This window comes from Haemaphysalis longicornis, unplaced genomic scaffold (assembly GCF_048455015.1).
Source record: "Haemaphysalis longicornis isolate Haplotype H1 unplaced genomic scaffold, Haemaphysalis longicornis Haplotype H1 scaffold_5, whole genome shotgun sequence".
NCBI lineage: Eukaryota > Metazoa > Arthropoda > Arachnida > Ixodida > Ixodidae > Haemaphysalis > Haemaphysalis longicornis.
Genome location: NW_027526385.1, coordinates 43308561 through 43330301, shown reverse-complemented (window position 1 = coordinate 43330301; position 21741 = coordinate 43308561). Strand labels below are relative to the sequence as shown.

At 49.7% G+C, this 21741-nt stretch overlaps 1 protein-coding gene across 1 annotated transcript; it reads left to right on the top strand.

Annotated features, from left to right (window-relative positions):
• Positions 1 to 1071: 1071 nt before the first annotated feature.
• Positions 1072 to 21309, top strand: LOC144139658 (scoloptoxin SSD20-like). Its single transcript, XM_077671951.1, has 6 exons — positions 1072 to 1171; positions 6043 to 6314; positions 7692 to 7879; positions 9032 to 9272; positions 14289 to 14402; positions 21154 to 21309. The coding sequence occupies exons 1-6, from the start codon at positions 1072 to 1074 to the stop codon at positions 21307 to 21309; spliced, it is 1071 nt and encodes a 356-aa protein (XP_077528077.1).
• Positions 21310 to 21741: the final 432 nt, after the last annotated feature.

The following is a 21741-nucleotide window of genomic DNA, read 5'->3' as shown; positions in this document are numbered from 1 at the left end:
TGCTTGATTTTTGCGAAATGAAACCCGACATTATAATGCAGAAACAAATCACACTGTTGATGATGATGATTGATGATTGCTATTGGTTTCCCCTTTGAAGCGGGGTGATGACATGTCATCTTACCAAAAAGGACTAATATAACCAGCTGTCGCAAGCTGTCGCCCGCGCCACTATAGCTTCTGGCGGCATTTTAAGAATTCAAGCGGAAACAGTTACGAAAGGTCCCACTGGATAGGATCCAAGTTCCGCGTGGAACATACGAGGACTAGGGCAATGCGGTTCTATAAACGTTGAAGTAGGGCGCCTCGATTCACGCACGTCTCCGTCGTACGGCAGCGCTGGCATCGAGGCACCCGGTCTGGAGCAGTGGAACGCGGTAAACTTAAATTGACTTGAGCAAACCTTTAGCGTGTGTTGTATTATTGTAAGGAGCTGCAGACAACGCGGGGGACGAGACCGAGGAGGCGTCGGCGCCACACGCAGACGAAGATCACACAGGCTTGCCTGCCTCCAGCGGGTCACGTAAAGCGCCTGGGCCCCGTCACTCGACACCTCGTGCGATCGCCGCAGACGCTCTTCGGGGCGGCCACCGGAATTCGGGGAGACCCCTTCGAGGGACGTCTGTTTCCCCGAGGACGCCGGCGCACGAGAGTTATGTCTGGGTTTGTGTGTGTGTGTGTGTGTGTGTGTGTGTTGTGCGCGCAGTGAGTGAACGCTGTGAAATGAAGACGACTCTCCCACGCCGCCCGCTCCGAGGAGAACTCTTGCGTGGCGGTGGATGCCTGCAGCCACCCTCCCCATTCTTTTCTATATTTACACTTCTTTTCCTTCTCTCTCGATTCTGCCAATAAAGTCAGTCTGGAAACGGAACCCAACGAGGAAGCATCTTCTGTTTTTAGGCTCCTGCGCGCGTGGCTTCGCCACCCCGTAACGATACGTGCAGAAGAGCGGTAACTTGTTTTCGTATAGATTATGCTGCTAAGCAAGTTATCTGCAAGCTAAGAAGAGAGAAGAAAAACTACAACAATATTTTCTGGTGCCGAAACCCGGGAGGAGGGACTTCAAAAAAGATGGACGTCAGCCGCCTCAAACGCAAGCGGACCGTGGTGCGATCGTCGACTACAAAGCTGATCAACGACATCACCGACAAGAGGGACTCCGCATCAATCGGTGAGCTGGAATCCAATTTGGACCTTCTCTCTCTTAAAGAAAGATCTCTGAAAGAACTGGATGAAGAAATCCATACAGTCATTGAAGTGGAAGAGCTAGAAGACGATGTAGCAAGCGCTGAATCCTACGCTGAGAAAATCATCGTAGCCAAAAGCGAAGTCAGAAGCTGGATAAAAGATCTGAAGTCCGGCAATGAAAAGGCAGCAGCTACTGCAGCAACGCGGCAGACAGATCCCAGGCAGCAGGCAGAAACGAGCATGACTCCGGTTCCCCCTGTGCAAGTCGTGAGGCTTCCAAAGTTGGAAATTTCTAAATTTGGAGGAGAACTGAGAAAGTGGCAAGGATTTTGGAGCCAATTCAACTCTACTATCCACAGCAACCCCACTTTGTCAAAAATTGACAAGTTTAAATATCTGAACAGCTACATGACCGCGAAGGCAGCGGCGGCCATCGCAGGGCTTGACCTATCAGAGGCAAATTATGACGTAGCCCTTACCATCCTTCAAGAAAGATTCGGCCGAAAGGAAATGATAATCGAGGAGCACATGTCGCGCTTGCTTCATGTGAAGCCGGTTCAGGATGTACGAAACCTCGACAAACTGCGTGGGCTCGTCGACGAAGTGCAGACGGAAGTCAGAAGTTTAGCCGCATTGGAAGTGAGTGCTAGCACATACGGCGTGCTATTGCTGACCGTACTCAAGAAGGCTGTGCCAGCTGATCTCTGCCTCGAATATTATAGAAGGCACGATGAAACAAAAGAGGGCAGCGAGGTAGAAACATTCTTGCTTTTCCTAAGAAAAGAGGTAGAAACGCGCGAAAAGATACAAGCAGCTGACTCCAGACACCGCGAGCCTACCGCTGCTCCCAACCGACACAAGAGTGGCTTCAAAGGATCGCATGCGCCTTCTGCTGCTTTGCTGAACGCCGTAACGGACAGAGACAGCATAGGATGCGTGTTCTGCCACTCTTCCAACCACGACGCTGGGAGTTGTGATTCTCGGATGTCGGTTTCGGAAAAGCGGGAACTTCTAAAGCGCGACAACCGTTGCTTTCGCTGCACAAGAAAAGGACATAGGTCTAAAGAATGCCGAACAGCCAGATGGTTGAAGTGCGCAAGTTGCGGGGGGAAACATCTCACCACGTTGTGTGATCCCAACATGTCGGGCGCTGACAACACGGCCAAAGAGAATGCAACCGTAACAACAGTGACAGAGCCAAAGACAGTGTTGCAGTCGTCACTGGATGCTCGCAATCACGGGTCACAGGTGTTTCTTCAGACAGCAAAGGCTTGGGCTGAGGGCCAACAAAAGCGTACACTGGTGAGACTTCTCCTTGATGGAGGTAGCCAACGTACATTCATACGAAGCGACCTGTCCAAGAATCTGCAGTTGAAGGTCCTAGGCGAAGAGGAGCTGAACATTTTTACGTTCGGAGGCGCAGAAGCTGCGAGGCATACCAAGTCACGTCGAGTCGAGCTCTGGCTCCGAAGCCAGCATGACAGAACAGAGGTGCGGGTTGAAGCTCTCGAGGTGCCCTGCATATGTGCAGATCTCATGCCTGTTCCATCGGACGCAGACGTTTTGCGAATGCTAGAGGAAGGAATGAAAGTCGCAGACGTTTCACACGGTGATCACAGTGACGAGGGGATCGGTCTCTTGATTGGGGCTGATTTCTACTGGGCAGTGGTCACGGGATCGGTCAGGCGACTGGCTCCTAAGCTCATGGCAGTGGACACTGCTTTTGGGTGGACTCTGCAAGGCGAGGTTGGCACGACCCGATCTACGGCAATTTGTTCCACTGCGACAAGTGTGATAAGAGCGAGCGTGAGTGAAGAAACAGACAAAGATATAGCTTCACAACTCCGCTCTTTCTGGGAGCTTGAGCACCTTGGTATCAACGAAACCGAACGAGTTTGTCCCGAAGATGCCGTTCTTCAGCATCATAAAGAAACGGTCCGGTTTGAAGACGGTCGCTACAAGGTATCGTTCCCGTGGAAGCCAACAGCAACGGAATTGAGCGACAACCAAGAATGTGCTGCCAGGCGTCTAAAGTCTCTAACAACACGCCTAAGCAAGAGCGAGCACCTAATGCAAGAATACGATACTTCCATCCGTGACTACATTAAGAAGGGCTTCGCGGAGGAGGTGAAAGAAAACAAAGACAGTACAAGTCCGCTGTACTATATGCCACACCAAGCTGTTGTACGTCATGACAGCCAAACAACTAAGCTAAGGGTTGTTTTCGATGCCTCGTCAAGCACCAACAATCGCCCCTCTCTGAACGACGTTTTGGAGAGTGGGCCAAATTTGAATCCTGAGCTCATTGACGTACTGACCAGATTCCGCACCCATAACATCGCTATTGTTGCGGACATCGAGAAGGCTTTCTTGCAGATATCTTTGGCCAAGACGGATAGGAGCGCGGTGCGTTTCCTGTGGTACGAAAGAACGCCAAAGATCGGGGAAGAACTTCCTCCAGTCGTGACCTACCAAATGACAAGTGTGCCCTTTGGCGTAACTTCAAGCCCATTTCTTTTGGCAGCGACGTTGCACCATCACCTAAGAAACCTGCCTGAGCAGTACGACGGAACGGCGGATATCCTACGCAGTCACCTTTACGTTGATGACCTCGTGACTGGAGTGGACAGCCGAGAACAAGCGACGAAGCTGTGCCAGGAGGCAACTACTATTATGGGACAAGCAGGAATGAAACTGCACAAGTGGATGTCCAACGATACCGAGCTGCTAAACTCATTGGAACAGGGTGCTGTTCAGCAGCAATACAATGACTTCGGACATGCTGCGGCCGCAAAGGTGTTGGGAGTGGGCTGGAACCCCCAAAGCGACGTGTTCGAATACAGGTTGACCGCCCTCATCGATTTTCTCTCCGCCAGAGTGGACAATAAGAGATTTGTGCTCCAAGTGTCAGCGAGAATTTTCGATCCATTTGGATTCCTGTCCCCCACCACAGTGAATGTTAAGATGATGTTTCAAAGACTGTGGGAGCTGGGAGTAAAATGGGATGAACTTTTGCCAAGTAGTTTGCAAACCGAGTGGGAACAGTGGTGCAGCGAGCTTCCGCTCATTCAACAGATTACAGTGCCACGCATGATCGCCGCGGATTTCGGGGACGATCAAACAAAGAAAGTGCTGCACGTTTTCTGTGATGCAAGCCCCAAGGCCTACGGCGCATACGTCGTAACTACATCAGCGTCGGGAGAGGTAGGCGTCAGCTTGATAATGGCGAGAACCCGAGTGGCACCTCTGAAACGACTCTCTTTGCCCCGACTCGAGTTAATGGGAGCCCTAATAGGCGCGCGGCTGTGCCAATGCCTCGTAAAGACGCTGCGAATGGAGCACGCTCGGGTACGACTCTGGACGGACTCTACAGTGGCTATGTACTGGATCAAGGGTTCCGCCAGCCGATGGAAATTATTCGTGGCTAACCGAGTTACAGAGTTGCAAACACTGACCAACCCTGAAGATTGGGGGCATTGCCTGGAGCGGACAACCCTGCGGATCTCTTAACACGCGGCATACTGCCCTCGGCATTGGTGCAGAGCGCACTATGGTGGAGAGGGCCCCAGTGGCTACTGAATGATGAATCAGGCTGGCCGATGCTGGGTAATCAGGCGTCACAACAAGCGGATTCCTACAAAGAGGAAATGAGAGTGGCTGCAATGCCAGTGATGTCTCCATCGCAAGACCCGATCCTGAATCTCAAGGATCATAGTTCGTTCAACAGGATACTTAGAGTGACTGCTTGGGTCCTCCGTTTTGTGGACAACTGCCGGAAGAAAGATGAAAAAAGGAAGGGGTCACTCACAGCTGAAGAAATAATCACCTCTGAAAAGTACTGGTTGGCGACCATCCAAAAAGAAGCCTTTGGCGACGACATCTCGAACCTGCTCACTCAAAGACCGCTTTCGAAGAAATCTCCTGTGTACCTATTTAACCCGTACATCGATGAAGACGGGCTCATGAGGGTAGGGGGGAGATTACACTTCACCCAGAACAGCGAAAGTACGAAGCATCCAATAGTGCTCCCCGGCGACCACCCGTTCACTTCCCTGCTCATACAGAGAGAACACCTGCGGCTGTTGCACTCCGGCGTGCGGGACACCCTCGCTCAATTGAGAGAGTCATACTGGATCCTCAGGGGGCGGCAGGTCGTGAAGAAAGTTGTAAATCAGTGCCTGAAGTGTCGGAAACAAAGTTGTCCCCCGGCGTCCGAGCAAGTGGCACCGCTTCCTGCCGATAGAGTAACACAGGGGAACCCGTTTGACGTCGTTGGAGTGGACTTCGCTGGCCCGCTGATGTGTCGGGAGAGCGGTGGGACGAAGAAATGTTACATCGCCCTCTTCACATGTGCCGTAACGCGTGCAGTGCACCTCGAGCTTGTCAGTGATCTTTCGGCTACCGCCTTTCTATTGGCCTTTAAGCGCTTCGTGGCACGTCGAGGAATGTGCACTACGGTCTACTCTGACAATGCGCTCACATTTAAAAGATCATCAAGAGACCTCAAGTTGATGTTCGACTCACTGCAGTCGGAAGAAACTCTATCTTACTTCGCTGACCACAGAATTAGGTGGAAATACATAGTTGAAAGGTCCGCTTGGTGGGGTGGATTTTGGGAGCGCCTGGTGAGATCGGTGAAAGTGTCGCTCCGCAAGGTGCTGGGTCGGAGCAGCCTAAACTTTGAAGAGTTGACAACAATTCTCAACGAGGTGGAGGCAGTCATCAACTCGCGTCCATTGACGTTCGTTTATTCCGAAGCTGATGAGCCTGAACCGCTGTCGCCGGGTCACTTCCTCGTGGGGCGAAAACTCACTGCTCTGCCACCGCATCGTTTTCCGGCCGCAACATCTCCAGGTGGCCAGCAACTTGTTCGGCGCTGGAGATACCGCAGCACCATCGCGGACAACTTCTGGCGAAGGTGGCGCAAAGAGTACCTGTTGGAGCTGAGATCGGCACACCTGAGCAAGCCTACCGTGTCAAGTGGCCTACAAGCTGGTGACTTGGTGCTCTTTAAGGAAGATCACCTAAAAAGGCATCTATGGAAAACCGGTCGAATCACGGAAACCTTCAAGGGAAGAGATGGCCTCGTGCGATCTTGCAAGCTCAGGCTACCCGGGGGAGCAGAGGTCAGACGGCCCATACAGTTGCTGTATCCCTTGGAACCTTAAAAAAAAAAAGAAAAACCATGAGCGCAAGAAAACGCTCATCCGGGGGAGATTGTTGTATTATTGTAAGGAGCTGCAGACAACGCGGGGGACGAGACCGAGGAGGCGTCGGCGCCACACGCAGACGAAGATCACACAGGCTTGCCTGCCTCCAGCGGGTCACGTAAAGCGCCTGGGCCCCGTCACTCGACACCTCGTGCGATCGCCGCAGACGCTCTTCGGGGCGGCCACCGGAATTCGGGGAGACCCCTTCGAGGGACGTCTGTTTCCCCGAGGACGCCGGCGCACAAGAGTTATGTCTGGGTTTGTGTGTGTGTGTGTGTGTGTGTGTGTGTTGTGCGCGCAGTGAGTGAACGCTGTGAAATGAAGACGACTCTCCCACGCCGCCCGCTCCGAGGAGAACTCTTGCGTGGCGGTGGATGCCTGCAGCCACCCTCCCCATTCTTTTCTATATTTACACTTCTTTTCCTTCTCTCTCGATTCTGCCAATAAAGTCAGTCTGGAAACGGAACCCAACGAGGAAGCATCTTCTGTTTTTAGGCTCCTGCGCGCGTGGCTTCGCCACCCCGTAACGATACGTGCAGAAGAGCGGTAACTTGTTTTCGTATAGATTATGCTGCTAAGCAAGTTATCTGCAAGCTAAGAAGAGAGAAGAAAAACTACAACAGCGTGTTTACCTTGGGAGGAAGGCGACGCAAGAGGGACAACATGAGAGATGAGCGGGAAAGCGAAAAGGGGAATTTAATTGGCAAATGTCGACAAAGACTATCGTCTTTTGTTGACATTTGCGACGAAAGTAGCAGACAAGCAGCCAATTTTTTTCTTTGTGTATGTGTGTGTGTGTGGGGGGGTCAGATCAACAACAAGCACACACGCGCGTGAAAGCCGCCGGCGGACGGAAGGCCATGATAGCTCCCGAAACAGAAGTGCAACAGAGAGCTCTCGAAACAAAATGCAATAAATAGTGAAAAACTTTCAAATTTCGCGCTACAGTGATGTAATGTGCGCAGGACTGACGTAATATGCGGCAGCACTATAGACATAGTTATCAGTGTAGCTATTGCACGTTAGCATACAAGTGACGCGATTAAACGTAACAAATTGCCCCACTGCAATCTCTCGACTTAGTTTGCGGCCGCCAATCATGGCACAGACAACATGTGACGTCATGGGAAATTCGCCACTGCTGCGTATGGTTGCATTATCATCCCCATGAGTAGTTTGAAGTTTGCGCTACAATTGGTATTATTGTTATTGTGACAGAGCAATCCTGCGAATGAACCAGACTTATTGTCTTCGTGGCCTCTTTAATTGCGTGACCTACCGGGTTGCTTGCAGAAGATCGCCAAGCTGTCGAACAAGGAGTACCTCAAGGGACTGGCGGAGCGCATCCGCGCCGACACCGTGTTGCCGCACTCGGAGTACGCCGACGTCTTCTCCAAGGACACGAGCCACGGCACGCTGCCCATTATTCTGTCGGCGCCCAACGGGGACGTGGTGGCCATTCTCGCCTCGCTCAACACCTTGTGAGTTCATGGAGCGGTGGACGAGTGTTCGATAGCTTCGCGCTTTCGCCTTGGCTCGCGAAAGCAAACAGGATGTCCTTGCCCCCTGCCGGCAAGAACGATTAGCGAAGTCGCAGTAAGCGGAAGAGCATAGTTATAAAAGCAGCCTCGGTGAGTGGGTTCACGGTCCAGGGGCGGTATTCTCGCGTTTGTCTGTTTTGAAAATGTATGTGGGTTTAGGGTTAACTTTTGATCAACTGTTCTTGTAAACATATTTTAAGTTACTAAACCTATTTTAAACTATCTTTTATGAGTTTATTCTTCCGCCAGCGAACCAACAACAAGGCGACGAAAAATCGTGTGCTCCAAATCGTCTGCTCCGAGAAGCCACGGCTCAGCTCCGCCCCGCTTCCATGGCGTCACTTCCGGGTGTTCGCTTTTAGCCAATCAGGGCGTGCTCAAAACGGACACTTTTGAAACGGTCACAAAACGGACAAAACATGACAATACCGCCCCAGTACTCCAATGGCGGACGCTAACCGGCGGGCCCACTGGATCAGCCCTTGCTGGTCTTGCCCGGCAGTGCTGGACAGAGAGCCTCCCAAGAGGAGAGGGTCGGTGCGCGAATGGGGGTGAGACCATCTTGTGGTCGTGAATACTCCCATACTTAACTGCGGAGGGTGGGGTGAGGCTTTTACTACCAAGCCGGTTAGTCAGCTTCGGCTGGGGGGCAAGGGAGACGTCGCAACGAGCAAATTTCAATGAGTGCTGGACTTAGCATCCCACCCCGATGTGTTGGTCATAATAAACGTTTACTCACGAAGTGAATCATGACGAGTGGGCGATGGGGATCTTTCTTACCGTAAATCACCCGTGAGAGTGCTTACTGCTGCTAAAACGATTTCCAATCCAAACCAATCCAATCCAATCCAAGTCAATACAATTTAATCCAATCCAAATTCAATGCAATTCAATCCAATCCAATTCAAGGCTCCTCGCGCATGCGCAGCATGGCTCTCCAGGAACTCTCTCTCTCTCTCTCTCTCTCTCTCTCTCTCTCTCTCTCTCTCTCTCTCTCTCTCTCTCTCTCTCTCTCTCTCTCTCTTGTTGGCTGGAAAAGAAAAGGGTCCCGAGGAAGGCGCCAAGTGACGAGACTTGGTCCCGCCCGTGCAGGTTTGGATCGATGGTGATGTCGGAGAAGAGGGGCATCATCTACAACAACCTCATCAACGACTTCGACATCCCGGGCCAGAAAAACATCTGGGGCCTCTCTAGCCCCGGCCACCTGAACATCCTGGCACCCAGGCGGAGGCCCGTCTCCTCGATGGCGCCCGTGTTTGTCTTCCGAAAGGGGCAGTTCTTCGCGGGCGCTCTCGGCACGGGGGGAGGGTACATCACCTCCGGCATCGCTCAGGTTCGCTCTTTTGCGCCCTACAATAGTTCATACGTATGCTCTAGCGCCACTAAATAAAGGTTTTTAGAGTACCGGCTCTCTTTTCTCTCGTTGTTATGTGCTGCCAGGATTTTCTTTGGTCGGTCGGCACCACGTGATATCTGTTTACATATGGGCGCAGCCATTTTGTTTCTGTGCGCCTCTCCTCTCTCTCTCTCTCTCTCTCTCTCTCTCTCTCTCTCTCTCTCTCTGCTGCGTGGACGCTAGAGCGGCTGGTCGCACTCTGCCCGTCACAACCGTCGGCGGTTTCGTTGTGAGAGATGGCAACACTGCAAGCCAGAAACAAAATGGCCCCCGAACGCTTTCGGGTGCACGAAGTGGCGGTACTCTTAAGCGTAGCTTATTTAGTGGCGTGAGTATGCTCTAGGGGCGCACCAGGACCATTTCACGCTGTTGCTCTCTTTCTGGCTTCGTTGGAGGTGCTGAAAGGGACAGGCAACCGATTATGGCGAAGTGCATGTCCTCTGGCTCATATGTAAGCCAGCCTTGTATACACTGGGGTAACCACAGGGAATGGTTGAAATAAACAGGCGGAAATAATTTTGATTGTGCACTACAATTTCTGAGGCGTTGAAGGTTGCTCCATGTAGTATCTAAACGTGACACCACCGTACGTGTTTAAACTCCGTCGATTTCAACGTGTGATTCAAAAACGCGTAAAGCAATAGTAACAGTTGCACATTGTCTTTGTTTAGCCGGGGACAAGTTTTTAACTGCCTCTGTTAATCTCACGCGCTGTTAAAAGTACGTTACCTCACACACTGTTAAAAGTACGTTGCCTCACGCACTGTTAAAAGTACGTTGCCTCACGAACTGTTAAAAGTACGTTGCCCCACGGCCTACTCTCACTTTTGCGAGCATTCCTTTCGAATTCCTTCGGGCCACGTACGTCTGGTAGATTAAAAATTCTGATTTCAATATTTCTAGGGCGCCATGAGCAAAACCACTTGATGCCTTTTCATTTGGGACAAAGAAGATATACTCGACAAAACTCAGTAAAGCATGTTGATGGGCTAGTTGGTTCAACATACTTATGCTTAAAACTGCGCATACGGACTGCGCTCGTCCTGTCTCTTCTTTCATTTCACTTGTCCCGTCCGTATGCGCAGTTTTAAGTCTCGACAAAATTCGACTCGACAAGTCTCGACAGTTTTAATACTCGACAAAACTTGGCTCTCTGTCCCCAAGAACGAGCGCTCAGAAATAAATAGCGGCTGTTAGTTGTAGCGCTCTATTTGAGAGTTAGTGCGAACTGCCCCCACCAGCCTGTTCGTATACTACTAATTCGTAAATGTAGTTAACAGTACCAAGTCCTCAGTGAGTTGGTCCATGCCTTAAGGAAAACAGACGCAAAAGGGCTACAACACGCCCACTTACATAGACTTCGTGTGTGTCCGGTGACGATAGAGAACCGCTTCACCGGTCTGGTTAAGACTGGGACTGCAGCCATGCTTGCTAAAGCGATAATATACAGTAATAACTCGTTAACACCAACTCGCATATCTCGAAAAATCGGCTAAGTCGAAATTTTCCGCGGCCCCGAACCATTTCCTATACGGACCATGTATTTGTCGCCCTTTGTCGTAGTATTTTTTTGGGCCAAACTGTGGATATCTAGAAGTCTTGACTTAGAATGGAACCAAAATTTCGCCGCCGGGGACCGTTTCACAAGATTCGTACGATGGTGCCTCACCGAAGTCCCTCAATATTTTTTTTCGTTTAGCCGCACCTACAAGCAAGCCGATGTTTTCCCCGAACGTGAAGTCTGAGCATAAAGGCTTATCAACTTCGTCAAACAACTCTGCCGGTGAATGTCTCTTGTATGTTTTTTTTTCTCTTTCAAACGTTTACGAAAATCAAGATAGGAAGCTGGTTAGTAATGGCGCCTTTTTTGCAAAGAACTCGATATTTCATGGCAATCGCGCCACTTTGCTTATCTCGAAAATCCGCTTATCTCGAAATATTTTCCGGTTTTTACTACGCCGGGTTTACGAGGTATTACCGTATACTCAAAAAACAAAAAAAGCAATAACTACAAAACAGAGAGAAAAAGACCCCGCAACTCTTTCCTTCAACTCTTATTTTTCTTCTTTTGCGGTAGCTCAGTGGCTAAGGCGCTTTTCTGCTGAGCACGAGGACGCGGGTTCGATTCCCGGCGGCGGCGGCCACTTTTCTCATGGAGGCGAAAAGTAAAAACGCCCGTGCGTTCGAGATTTCGGGGCACGTTAAAGATCCCCAGGGGGTCAAAATTAACCCGGAGCCCTCCACTACGGTGCGCCTCATCGCCTGCATTGCGTCGGCGCGTTAAACCCTACAATCAATCAAATCAAAACTGTTTTTTGTTTAGATCAGAAATTATCTCAGAACTTATAGTGAACAACGGCGTGTATTACTTGGATTAGGTGGCCACAAAATATACCCCAACCCAAACATTACTGCTCTGCGCCGATAAGGAACTAGGATACTTATTCAAGCTAATTCTCTTTCGGTCTCAGTCCGAGCATTGTTTGCGCGCTCAAGCTGATGTCACTCAAGCTATATCGCTCCTTTGGCCGGTTTCCTTTTAGTTGCACCAATAAAAACAATCGACAGCTGTTTTAAAGAAAATTGCAAGAATAAAATCGCAAGCACTAGCATCAAGGCGTGTCCGTTGCGACGCACAAATCACACCGTGCTGACCTGCGATGGCATAACTGCAGCTTTCCCAGTGATTCCTGCCACAAACTAAAGATTGAAAATGTCTATCGTTAGTGTTACAGCGTGTCTTGAAACTCCTACCAGGTGGAGTTGACCGCATCTGTGAGGTTTAAACCAGCCGAACGCGGTTTTTGGCGTCGTTCGAGCTGACAGCAAGATTTAGCGTCTTTTCTATAACTTTTTTAAAGACGATTGTCTTTCTTGGGCTACTTAAACGCAAAAATTTTGGTCTGTCTGTATGTCTGTTTGCCCTGTCTGCCTGTCTTTCTGTGACTCGTTTCAGCCCCCCGACCAAACCGAAACTGAATCTGCGCAATAGTCTTATATACCGAGAGCCAAATCTATCGAACAAGTCCGATGCTAATGTTCAAACTTGTCAACATTGTTGAACAAGAACTAGACATTACGCAAATATAAGGCAGAAAATCGATACATGAGTGGTGTTTGCAGTGTCCTTTTATTAAAAAATTCACGATTGCTTGGTTTTACCGACAGCAAATAAAATACATCAACTGCAGAAAACCGTTGCGTGTTTTTGCCCGCTCTACCTGGCAGCGTTTAAAAAAAAAATCGAACGGCAACAGCAACTAAAGGTTAGACTAGATAGGGCCCGCGTTCCATAGAGTTTCATACTAATATATACTAGAGGGAAATCTGGCGCTGCATTCGCGTGCCGCCGTGGGCGGCGCCATTGCAGCTAGCGACGTTCCTCGCCTCCTTGGCTTGGTTAGCCACATGACTTCTTTTTTGTCTTGAAGCCAAATCAACAAAAACTGGTAACATTGTTTTTTTTTTTTTATTCAGCTTGCATGAACCTTCTAAATAATCCCTGGCAAATATATCTTTCTGGAGGTTTAATTTTATAATAATAAAACAAATTCGATTAATCTTCTGCCGTAATGTTGTTGCATTTTTGCAGCCAGAGGCGACTTTTCAGCCTGTTCATGAGCCATGCCAAGGACAAGTGGAACGTGCCTGCCCGGTACATGACGGCACGCTCGCCGAAGCGCGGCTCCCCTAGACGGTGGCGCCAGATTTCCCTCTAGTGTATATTAGTATGAAACTCTATGCCGCGTTCCGCTTGGAACGCTTGCGGAGTAGGGCAACGTGGTTCCGTAAACGTCGTAGTAGGGTGCCTCGATTCACGCGCGTCTCCGCCGTATGGCAGCGCTGGCATCTCGGCACCCGACTTGGAGCAGTGGAACGCGGTAAATTTAAATTGACTTGAGCAGACCTCTAGCGTGTTACGTTGGGAGGAACGAGACGGGAGAGGGACAGCATGAGAGTTGAGCGGGAAAGAGAATGGGGGCCTTTACTTGGCAGGGGCTCCAGCGACTATCGTCTTACGGCGACATTTGCAACGAAAGGACCAGATACGCGGCCTTTTTTTTTTGTTGGTTTGGTGTTCTGTTCCCTTTATCTGGGGGCCGTTTCCAAACCGATTTCTTCATCTGCCTCCCTAAGAACCTATGCAGCGTGTATTTTAAATTCAAGGAAGGCTGGTAGTTTGTTTTCCCTCAAATATCTTCGTTTCCTTTGTACTAAAAATTGTTCATACCCAGCTTTCTCGCTCAAAATTCCGACCTCTCAGGAACCTAGCAAAACCACTTCACGAAAGTGATATTCGGCATAAAGCAAGGAGTCAACATGAAGATGAAAACACTAGAACTTTCCAGGATTCTGAACAGTTTATGTGCAATTCGCTGTGAAATCTTACTCCCCATGCATTTCTATGGGATAGTTTCCATGGCTCAGGAACCTAGCCGCAAAACGTGCAAGACTTGAAACTGTGCGCAAAGAAAGTTTTCACCCCCAATATTAGCAGCGCAAAAGAACTTTACGCTACGCTAAATAAATACAGAGTAATCGCTCTTGAAAGGACTGCCATGAGCGGGAAAGCTGCACATGTGAAATATACGAGCTGTGCCACCAGGGATAATACTTTGGAAAACATTTGCCTGTGCCTCTTCTCTTGTCTTAACCATTCGACGATCTTGGTTTAGGCAGAAAGTCTTTTACAACAATGGGCATCCTCGATTTACCAGTCCTGGACGGTCCGCGGGCAGTCTGAAACCTACCTGCGTGCCGGAAGTCCAGTAGGAATACACGGGAAAATCGAGCCCCGGATCGCGCCTCGAGCAGTCCGCGGACGACCCGGGGCTAGCTGGTAATCGAGGATCCCTATAAATTTAGTTCCTAACCTTTATAACTACTTCAATAAAACTAGCCAAAGCTAGACTCTAAAAACCAGCGGTGTATACCGTATACTCTCGCGCGCAGGTGCTGATGCGCATTCTGTGGTTCAGGAGGCCGCTGAAGCAGGCCGTCGAGTGGTACCGTGTGCACCACCAACTGGAGCCCGACACTCTCTTCGTCGAAGCCACGGTGGACGCCGTAAGTGGTCCGCATACTTTTGTCCCCTCCTCCTGTCGGTCAGTGAGGGGACCCTATTGCGGAGTAGAACCCCGGAGGCAAACGAAGCGTTTGCGTTTTATATCAAGGCATGTATGCACACCCGGGGTCAAAAGTTTACAGGACGCGATTTCCACTTTCAACGTCAATTTCTCGGCCGTGTGGTGGCTAAGCTCCTGCTGCGCGTATGGTGATAATACCCTGAAGCGCCATGCTTCGCTTACAAGTCCAAATGAAGTGCTGGGCCACCAGAGAGATGAGAAATGACGTTGAAAGTAGAAATCGCACCCTTTTAACTTTTGACCTCGTGTGTACGTAAGGAAATCCCAAGAATCTTCACACGGCATTTAGGACGTTTTGTGTTTTGAAAATGTTGCCGTTTTGGCGTCAGGAAGAGGCGCCGCCGTGCCGAATAATTACGTGAAATATTTACAATTGACGGCTTTTTTTTACGCCTTCAGCTTCTGCATATGTTCTTCCCACTGCTTTCTAAAACGCATTACATAGGGATTGTCACAAGACTAAATAAAAGTAATTCCCTCGATTATACCGTCCCCTCCACCTGGTTCTTTCGAAGAACAACTCTGGACCAGCTTCAGCGTCTATGGGCAACTGCATTTTATCTGTGCTGACCACTGAACGAGTAAAAAGGAGGTATTATCTCTGCTACTGGTATTGAGCAGCGATCCTCCTCCACAGCTCCTTGACGTCACTCTTCTGAATACTTATTCAATTAGCTTTCATACGAACAGACAAAAAGTGCGCTCCCAGCGGATATTATTGGTGATCTGAAAGCATATCCTGGGTACTGCAAGGCAGCATGCCCGCTCATACGCATCAGTATCCTTAACAGGGGTGTGTCACATGTATGCGGGCTGAGTCGCAGTTTGTGGTTGCACCCAATGCGTAAAACGGAGGACACACATGTGTCCGAGCGACCATGTTTACGATGCGGTGCGGAAAAATATCTTGCAGGTTAGACGCGAGCGGGGGAGTCAGACACGTGCGCAGACGCGTCCTTTTCCGCTCCTCTGTGGACACTAGAATTTGCCAAGCTCCTTTTTTTGCTTGCACTGCGTAGACTGGCCCTAATTAACACACTTTTCATCGTTTATCCGGGCGATAAGGCGGTATTTATTTTATAAAGCCTGAAAGAAGAAAAAACTACCCTGCGCGGTTTGCGGCGGCCGCACCAACTAACAGCGGTGACGTCAATACACAATACAAGGTGCTACGTGATTGGACGGTGTCCAAAATTACAATTCAAACCAGTTTCGGTTTCTGTTTTGTGAAACAACATGCTTGGCATCCAAATTTATCCTTGGATGGGCATTCTCGATATCTCAGTAATCGGCATAACGCGCTTCTGCCATGTTGTCGGAAATAAAATGCGTCAGATAAGCCGGCCAGCCCGGCTTTGAACCGTAACAATCACTAGCCGAGGCGCACGCAGCGGATGAACGCCCAGTTGAAAAAGTCCTCCCCCGCGCGAAAATAGCTAAAAGTTTCATGGTGCTTTAGTTAAGTCCATGGCGGGAAACCAGTCCAGTTGACAGGCATCAAGAATTTAAGTCCGTTGAAGCAAGCAGTTTCGGGTGCCTCGCCGCTTCTGCTTCCACCGATGATAAAGATGCTTCTTAGCGTACCGCGACGCAGGCCTTCTGATTTGGTGAATCTCCGTTGAACTGGCTCCGTAAAAACGAGTACGCAAACCGATCCTTCCTACGCTGGCTTTGGGTCCACAGATCTTCGTTCGCCAGTCGGCAGTCGCGTTCCTCGCAGAATTGTCTTCTCCGTATCCACTTAAAACACTCGTGGGACTTCTTTGGTATCAGAAGTGCAATCTATCTTTGTCTTCTCTTTCACTTTGAGCTGTTCGCGACTCGGTACATCATTTCCATCCTGGCCATATGCATCCTTCGGTGCCGGTCGCGTGGTGAATGTGTTCCATTGTATGGCAAGACAGTTTTCCGTTTACTTTTCTTTTGTATGATTCTCATAAAAGGACAGGCAGCGTTCGTTGCTTTGGATGTCGGATCACCTGCGGTCAACTCGTCACCATTACTTCCTGGTCCCGCATGTCTCGTTTCAGTCACTATCACTTCTGTTTCATCTGAGCAGTCAATGTACGTCGGATGGTGCTTGGTGGCTTCTGCGCAGAAATCAAGACGGCTGTTGTTTATTGGTGGTATGTCTTCCCAACTCATTTCTGGTCTACACCGGTCGTATTGGTGTCGTTCGGCTACGAGGATATTGTTTTCGTTCCCAGTTTTCTTATTTTCTGTAACATTGTCTTCTCTGTTTCGGTGCTGTGTGGGGTCCGATCTAATTCGAGTTCTAGTGGATGTAAGGTGAGCTTGCCGATTAGTTCTGAAATCGGTTATTTTCATTTAGTTCAACCTTCGCCGATATCACCGTGCCTTCAAAGCCAAATGCTTCAAACAATACAAATTCCAGGTTCTCAATGTCCACGGTATTTTCTAATTCTCTGTTAATCTCCGTCAAGCAATCGTTTTTTTTTCTGAGTTTTTAGAAGATCAGTCAACTCACCAATAGGTGGTCGCTCCCCGCGAAGAAAGACTTCAGCCTGGCCGATCACATCTGTCAGTCGCTTCCGGACGATCCGCCGCCTTTCGTATAGGGCCTCCATGGTCAAATCCAGCGTCACAGACGTCGTTAAGTATAGGATCGGACTCGCAGGGCAAATGACGGTGTGATCATTTTAGGAGGTTCGTAGCCGTGAAGGCGGATCTCACATGTGTCGGCAAAGGTCAGCACGAATGGGTGTCCGGTCTGTTTCTTCTTCTTCTAAAGCTGGCCCCCTGAATTAGCGACGGGTTCGTTGAAACGGCGACTTCTTTCGTGTTCCCCAGAGGTGAGGAGGCGGTGACAAGTTACGCCGAAATCCGTTCGGTGTGGCTCACCTCTGGAGCTCCCTTGGTCCTGGGTTTCTAGCACCAAAAATGTGGAGAAAGGAACGAGCCGCCATGACTCGTTCTGATACGTGCTTTAATGAAGCATAACACTGATGATGATTATGATTGGCACGAGGGAGGCGAGGCGTCATCTTTTTCAACATCTTCCCCCGCGCGAAGATGGCTACAAGTTGATCTATGTGTTCAGAGTCCATGTCATAGAAGCAGTCCAGGCGGCGCGCGAATGTCATTCGTCCCCGTACAAGCAAGCAGTGTCGGGCATCGCCGCTTCTGCTTCCACCGATGATATCAGTGCTTCTTACGACGACGAAGCGTAGAACTGTTGCCTGGGTGAGCAGCCCCTGAACCTTTCGCGTAGACTAGAGTCTTCGAACCGACGAATTCATTAGTGCTTGTCGATGCAAAACGCTTTGTTCACCAGCAGGAGTTTTTATTCTTCACGGAAGTTTGCTTTCTTTGTTCGCTGTTCCGTTCTCAAGCCTTTTTTGTAATCAAAGGTACCATTTCTTTTTTCTTATCTTTAGCTTCACCCTCACTGTCGCACTTAAGCTGTCTTCCACTCGGTGTTTCCTTCTCACGCTGGCAATCCATATCCTCTGTTGCCAGTTGCGTCTAAAAGAGTCACGTTGCAATGCAAACCAGTCGTGCGCTTCTTTTTCTTCGGCGTGGTTGTTTTCAAGGGACACGCGTGAGCATTGAATTAGTTGCTTTTGATGTCGGATCACTGACCGTGAAGTTGTAAACGTTGATTTCTCGTCGCGCATTTCTCACTGCTATCACGGTCATTTCTCTTTCCTCTGAGCAGTCATTGCACGCAGGGTGACGAGTGGATTCAACCCAGAAACCAACACATTTGTTTTATGTTGAAGGTATATCTTGCCCGGGTTTCGGCACCAAAAATGTGGAGAAAGGGCCAAGCCGCCATGGCCCGTTCTGATGAATGGTTTAATGGAACATGATGGTACTGATAATGATGATGGGCACGAGGGAGGCGAGGCGCCATCTTTTTCAACACGCCCTCCGCGTCACCGGAGACGCTCAAATTCAATTCTCCTTTCCCCCATCTTTGGGGCTTTCCTGGCTCGTGCCTGTATCGTAAGAAGCGTGTACGCACCAGGCCAAGGGTCGGCCGATTCGGGACTGTGCCCGCGGCCAGTCGATGTGTATATATGGCAATACCACGCCAACAGCACTCGCCAGCGCGTCCGTGTCAGTCTGCACGCGTTCTGCGAACTCGCTCGTGGAGCAATGAATGTTACAGTGCAAGAATGGTGAATTCAGTATAGAAAACATTGCCCAAAAGCAAATAAACCAACTTTTTAAAAAACGAGCACTGTCGGCGATTCGAACTTGCGACTTGCAAAATAACATGCCTAGCGCTCCAGAGCACTCGGCTCTAAGGCGGAAAAATAAAGTATATAATGTGTAGCCTGTTTACATTTTTATTTAGTTTTTGCATATGAAGCACCTTAGCACCTTAGCAAAGCTCTGGTGCAGTAAGCATCCCCCAAATTCCCACAATATAACGTCTAGCGACTGAATTCCTTGGCGGAAAACCGTTCGCAGATGAGTGGTCGTGCTGCTGACCGCTGTGGTAGTTCACCCAGCGCGATGCGATGTGATGAGGTTTTTAGGAGAGGGGGGGGGGGGGTGGGGGGGAACGGGCACTAAACTGTCTGGCGTGGCAAAAAGTGCTTCTTGCACCTTTACGCTGTACCATAAAAGTTTCGGTTGATTTTAATTCCGTAGTTCATACATAAACTTCGCTGACTCTTCTTCCGCCTTTGGTCTTAGAATTTTTTACTAGCGTACCAGTGTGCGCTTGTGCTGCGCTTGGGTGGAGCGACCTCGACTTGGAGCTTGATACAGTGCAAAAACTAACAAAGTAAAGAAAGGCACATTCTTCCACTCACAAACGTGTTGTGGCTTGTTTCAACTGAGCGAGCGAATTGCGACGACCCGCCGGCCGCCGGCCGACTAAACGCTGGGCCGAGTGATTCTTTCGGAGGGTAGGCGAGCCGTGCAGTAGCGCAGTCAAGCCAAGTCATCTTGTTTTGGCATCATAAGAAACGTCAGAAGAAATCGGCAAGGATGATGAAGAGAAGAGGACAGTATTTTCGAATTGATTTTTCTACTAAGTGAAGTCGCGTAAACGCACCGCGAGTGGTTCGAACATGGCGTAGACTCTAGACTAAATTTTGCGCCAGTAATCCCGCAATGCTTACAAATCACTTCAGTGTTCCTTTGAAGGGAGAGACAACCAATTTTTGTGGAGTGCATGTCCTCTAGCTCCTATGAAAGCCAGCGTTTTATATACTGGGTTAACTGCGAGGAATTTCTGAATAAACAGGCAGAAAAAATCTTAATTTTGCATGCACTAAAATGTCTGATAGGTGGTGCTAGCGTCACTAAATAGAGGCTTTTAGAGTATCGGCACTCTTTTCTCTCATTATTATGTGCCGCCGGGATTTTCATTGGTGGGTCGCCACCACATGATATTTGTTTATGTTTGGGCGCAGCCATTTTGTTTCTGGGCGCCTCTCCTTTCTCTGCTGCGGGGACGCTAGAGAGCGGCCGGTCACACTCTGCCCGTCACAATCGGCCGCGGTTTCGTTGGGAGAGATGGCAACACTGCAAGCCAGAAACAAAATGGCCCCCAGACGCTTTTGGGTGCATGAAGTGGCGGTACTCTTTACCTTATTTAGTGACGCTATGTGGTGCCTTGTAGTGTCCGAACGTGACACTACCGTTTGTGTCAAAACGACTCCATTTGTTTCAACGCGTGATTCAAAAACCGCGTAAAATAATAGGGAAGATGGGACATTATGGTTGTTTGAGCTGGCGACAACTTCTTAATTACATCTGTTCATTTCACTTATATGTTGCCGCACGTCTAACGGTCATGGTTGCCAGCATTCTTTTTGATGGGCCACGTATGGCTGGTAGATATAAAAAAATGCAGAATGTACGCGGACTCGAAATGACACCCAAGGTGCGTGCAAGTCACGGCTCAAATTGAATTTCGCTTGACGGTGGTGTGCGCGCGGATGGACGCGGACGGACACTGGGAGGTCCTAAGGTACTCCGCACCGTTACAGGCGAGGGAGTAAGCCGTTTGACTCTCGGGCACTAATTCACGGTCGTAACCAAATGGGTATACGACGACTGACACTATATCTGTCTGGTCTACCAGACACAGGCTAGAATACTCACGGTGCCTGGGTGATTTTTTGCGATTGTAAATGCTATGCCCATGGACGCGGACGGACATTGTGCGGTCCTAAGGTACTCCGCACCTAAAAAAAATCGGATTTAAAAAGTTCTAGGGTGCTATCATGCAAAACCGTTTCGGGTTAAGGTGTTTTAAGTTATGCCCTTTCATTTTGGGTGGCGAAAATACATTCCACCAAAAATCGGTTGTCTGTCCCTTTAATGCTACTGCAGGCCAAATCTTTAACTGGCGTGTGCGAGCGACGATTTTTCTTGTGTCAGCGCTGTATGACGGAAGCTACGTTGCAAACAGGCCGAGATTAAATGCATGCTCAGAAACTACGCTCAGCTGGGCCCATCGTCTCCTAGGCTGTTGTTTCTCAAGATCGTCATAAAACAGAATAATCGCTGCTCGCCCCGGCAAGTTAAAGATTTGGGCGACTGTACATTAAGATAGAACCTACCGCCACAACCAAGGACACTATATCCAAACGGGGGCTTTAAACGCTGACCGAGTGGGTTAGTTGTCTCCGGACATTGCGCCGCTTGTTCAACAACGTCGACCTTTGCTACCCCGGCGGCTGCAGGCCGTCCACTCGTACCTGCGCCAGCGATCCCACCAGGTAGAGCTGGTCCACTCATGGCCAGGTATCGTGGTGGCCATGCTGCACGACCGCAACCGCACCTTGGCCATCTACGACTACCGCGACCGGAACACGGCCAACGCCGTCGACGGCAGCTGAACAAGGGCGGGCTCGCAGTCGACACCGGAGCTGCAGGTCAGTGGAGGGCGCGCCCGCACGTCTGCATGACTTTCAGGGGTGAAGCCCAGTGAAGATCGTTTCCCCCGAAGTCCGGTGTCGATCAGGAACCCAATCGCCCGGGCTCCGGTTGATTTGGCAGGAGGCTGGCTGGGTGATGGTGTTGAAGTTCTTGGAGATGGCGGTCGAATTGGCGAACTCGAGGCGTTGAAGTTGATTAAGTGAAACGGAAGTTTATGTACAGCTATTTACAGTATGAAAACTGGGTACATGAGAAATAAAAAGAAAAACTTCAAACTTCGGCTAGACGCTAGCTCCGAGTGCGCACAAATCACTCGAGCTCCTCAACTTCGTCTAACTTTCCTACTCTCGGAGCGTACACAAACCGCTCAAGAAACCACGGCCGAGACTCTG